Raw genomic sequence first — 3,995 nt, 5'->3', positions numbered from 1 at the left:
CAACTTTCAAGTTACGCTCTGGGAATGTGAAATGTGTTGCGCAGGGTAATCTCTTTCTGAGGTTGTAACGGATGTATTCTTAGCTGGCTTGTGCAGATTAAGGAAGGGGTATCTCTGGGTTCTCAAAGCATTTTATTGTTAAAGTCATTTAACATGATCTGTACTTCCGGCAATGTGAAGGAAGGGAGATTCGCTGCTTTTGAATTAAAAAGCCTCTCATGGTTGTATCTTCCCAGGGATGTCGTACAAACTACCCGAATGGACAGTTTTTTGTAATTTCTGGATGTCTATCAGCATCCTCCTCGAGGATACTTGGTTACTGTATGCAGGATAACAGCAAGTTTATTTAGCAGTATAGTAGACAGCTGCTGAAAAGATTAAGCGTCTCTGTACGAGGTGTTGAAGCCAAGAAGGAAGGTAGGGGCACTTGGGTTATGTGGTTTTTTACAAATATCAGGACAGTTCAGCAATTATTTGCTTCGCTGATGTTCTACTTCTTCACAGTGTTTTCATTTTATTGGTCTGGCTTTAAATCCATTCCTTATCAAATGTTTCCAAAGTGGGCCATGCCACTTTTAGCATTTCCACGAGTTACTAGTTTATATATTCCTCCTTGCATTGGTCTAGAAGGTGCCGGTCTATTCTCTTTTTGCATTGAGAGATATAACATTTTTTAATTATTAAACACATGTCTCTCCGCTATGACAAGTGCCTAAAATTTGTATGATAACTATGTTGAAAATAGTATTTTGTATTGTTCACTTTAAATTGTACTGTAAACACAATTAGGTTTTTCGTGAGTTTGTTATTTTGTTTTATATTAAATGTAAGTCTACTTTCTGGATATATAGCCCTCATACTTATGCTTGTTTAGATGCCTTCTATAACATGGAAGAACGTCTTCATACTTGATCTCTTTTTTTTTGCCTGATACACCAGTTTATTGGGGTTCTTATCTTCATTTACAAACCAGATTATTACTGTCGGCAAGCAGAGTGTAGTCCAGATACTTGTGTTTATTTATATAATTATATTCTAGGAGGTTTGGCTTTTGTCGTATAAATAATAAAAAATGTATTGGAACCCAAGCACAGAGCCTTACTGGGAACATCTTATTATAATCTTGTAGTGGTTTTCCCTTGATTCTCACTAATTTTGTTACTCTTTTCTTTGAGTATTTGGAGCCTCAACTATTTGGGTTTCTTTTCCTATTAAGAATCTTCCAAGAACCAGTTGTTGCAGTAGTCTCTATCCTAAAAAACCCAGTGTTTTTCAATATCTACGAGGCACGTCCAGGAAAGATAGAAGTAAAGTGTTCCCCCCCCCCCCCCCCCCCCCCCCCCCCCCCCCCCCCCCCCCTTTAGTGGTAATCTCACAGCTGTAGGAGATACTTTTTTCGGACACAATTTGGGGGGACAACACTGCCAGCGTGCGGGTAGCCTGGGAAATTTCCTCCCCTTCAAAACTGAGCCAATCCGAGGTTTAGTGTGTTGAAAACTCTTGTCACAGTAGGCATCTCTCGCGAAAAATGTCGATCGTATCTCCCGCCAAGTGCGGAAATTCGCGCCGTCATTTGCTACCTCATTGTGAAGTGAAAAGCTATGGTTGAAATTTATAATGAGGTGAAAACTGTTTAGACTGACTCTTAGTTTCAGGCATGCAAGGCGGTGTTCAGCTGGCCCACCCAGGCAGCCATACAGCAGTGCAAGGGAGGGCTTGTGGAGGCCACAGGATATCTCGTGAGTCAAACTCTTTGTTTTATAACTGTACCCTACCTGCCTTAGGAGAAGATGGATGCCCTGACAGAGATGCATGCCCTCTTGTCGGCATGCAAGGCGGTGTTCAGCTGGCCCACCCAGGCAGCCATACTGCAGTGCAAGGAGGCTTGTGGAGGCCACAGATATCTCGTGAGTCACACTCTTTGTTTTATAACTGTACCCTACCTGCCTTAGGAGAAGATGGATGCCCTGACAGAGATGCATGCCCTCTTGTCGGCATGCAAGGCGGTGTTCAGCTGGACCACCCAGGCAGCCATACAGCAGTGCAGAAAGGCTTGTGGAGGCCACGGGTATCTCAAGTGTGAGTCACACTCTTTGTTTTATAACTGTACCCTACCTGCCTTCAGGAGGAGATGAATGCCCTGACAGAGATGCACGCACTGTTGTCGGCATGCAAGGCAGTGTTCAGCTGGACCACCCAGGCAGCCCATACAGCAGTGTAGAGAGGCTTGTGGAGGCCACGGGTATCTCAAGTGTGAGTCACATTCTGTATTTCATAGATTCGTATGATTTTTATTCTGGCTAGGAAACTGTATCTTTTATTTGGAAAAAATTAAGCAAATAACTTAAGAAACGAATCTTCTCATAATACAGTCAGAGCCGGTACAGTGATGTGACTAGAATTTGATTGTTTGTGTTAGCTAATAGCCAGTAGTAAACTACAATGACAATAACAATATTACATGATAATATAGGACTGTATCAATTGACTTTTCAAATGATTTCTAATTTTTTCTCTTGATTGCAAGGTCTAAATGTCTGAGTATACATTAGTAATTAATGATTCTATTAAGGTTCATTTAAATCTAAAACATGACAAGGCTTTGTGACTAAACAGGTGTGTTTTTCATTTTTGTGTTGTGGTTATTCACTTAAAATATACAAACAGTGTTAGGACTTTTCATTTTTTACTTTGAAGTTTTGATTTTGAAATAAACTATTTCTAGGGAGAAGTTTTTCTGTTAGAACCCACTCTTAACCCTTTGCAGAATGTGGCAAATTAGCAAAATACTATAGTAAAAATGTTTTAATAGAAACATTTTGATGTAACACTTATTGTATAGTAAAATTTGCACAAATTAATTTTTTACCATTTTTAGAAAAAAATTATGGTGTCATATTCGCCTCCTGTCTTTATATAACATAAATGTTAGTGGATATATCTGCATCATCTGTTATTATTTGTACATTTTATGTGAATGGTACGTTGCTGTTAGCTTCTCAGTGGATGATAATGAAAAGATCATGCATTATAGAAAACTTTTCCTTTTAATGAAAGATATGAGTATAAGTTATGTAACACACAAGGTACAAGAAAGCATCATGACTATACTAGTTAAAAATACATATAGTCTGGTACATTATCTTAGATAGCTATAACGTATCTTTTTATTGTTTAAAGCACTACAATAACAGAAAATGGTTTAACTAAAATGTTACAATTTTTATGTTAAGTCTCAAAGCTAATAGCTTTTTGTGCTGAATGCCTGCAGTATTGCCAACACTGAAAACAAATTTTCCTTAAAAAATACGTATATCCGCATCTGTCCGAAAGGAATTAATTTCGAAGTTGACATTAGTTTGTGTGTAGGTGCTGGGTTTGCGGGGTTGCGCAATGACAACGATGCCAGCTGCACGTACGAAGGGGACAACAACGTGCTGCAGCAGCAGGCCAGCCAGTGGGTGGTACGTCTGTGGGGGCAACGGCAGGAACAGCGAGACCAATTCCCCCTCGGCTCGGTGGACCTCCTGTACCGCAGCCGAGCGGACCACATGTCTGCTGCCAGCGAGAGGGAGTTTTGTCACCCTCCAGTCCTCCTCGAAGCCTACGAGTGGCTGGTGTGTTGGCTGGTGGAGAAGACGTCACAGTTGTACCAGTCCCAAGTGGAGAGAGGCACTGACAGGTTCCACGGCACGGAACCACTCTCAAGTCTATCGGGGCAGGAGTCTCTCTCTGGCCTACGCTGAGGTATGTGCAAGCTTGGGTGGAGCTCGTAACCACACATGCTGTTATCTGGCCCAATATTCATTTGGCAGTACTATTCTGGGAGTTCACTTTACTCTATTGTTGTTTTACAATGGGGTTTCATGGTGTGTACCCAATGTCATGTGCCAAATAAAATAATTTTATAGTAATAAAAAAATTGAAAAGCACTAAAATCAACAATTAACTATGAATAGGAGTGGATTATCCATTAAGGCATTCCCAAGATATAC

At 40.6% G+C, this 3,995-nt stretch overlaps 1 protein-coding gene across 1 annotated transcript; it reads left to right on the top strand.

Moving 5' to 3' along the window:
• Positions 1-1,655: 1,655 nt before the first annotated feature.
• LOC124374832 (peroxisomal acyl-coenzyme A oxidase 3-like) lies at positions 1,656-3,746 on the top strand (the record flags this gene model as incomplete). Its single annotated transcript, XM_046832979.1, has 5 exons — positions 1,656-1,739; positions 1,785-1,907; positions 1,953-2,068; positions 2,150-2,253; positions 3,370-3,746. Coding segments are annotated over 5 exons (804 nt in total), but the record flags the coding sequence as incomplete, so codon positions are not given.
• Between the last annotated feature and the right edge of the window lie 249 nt (positions 3,747-3,995).

The sequence above is a fragment of the Homalodisca vitripennis genome, unplaced genomic scaffold, assembly GCF_021130785.1.
Source record: "Homalodisca vitripennis isolate AUS2020 unplaced genomic scaffold, UT_GWSS_2.1 ScUCBcl_10396;HRSCAF=19265, whole genome shotgun sequence".
NCBI lineage: Eukaryota > Metazoa > Arthropoda > Insecta > Hemiptera > Cicadellidae > Homalodisca > Homalodisca vitripennis.
The sequence above is the reverse complement of the archived record's forward strand: the minus strand, read 5'-3'. Positions and strand labels throughout refer to the sequence as shown.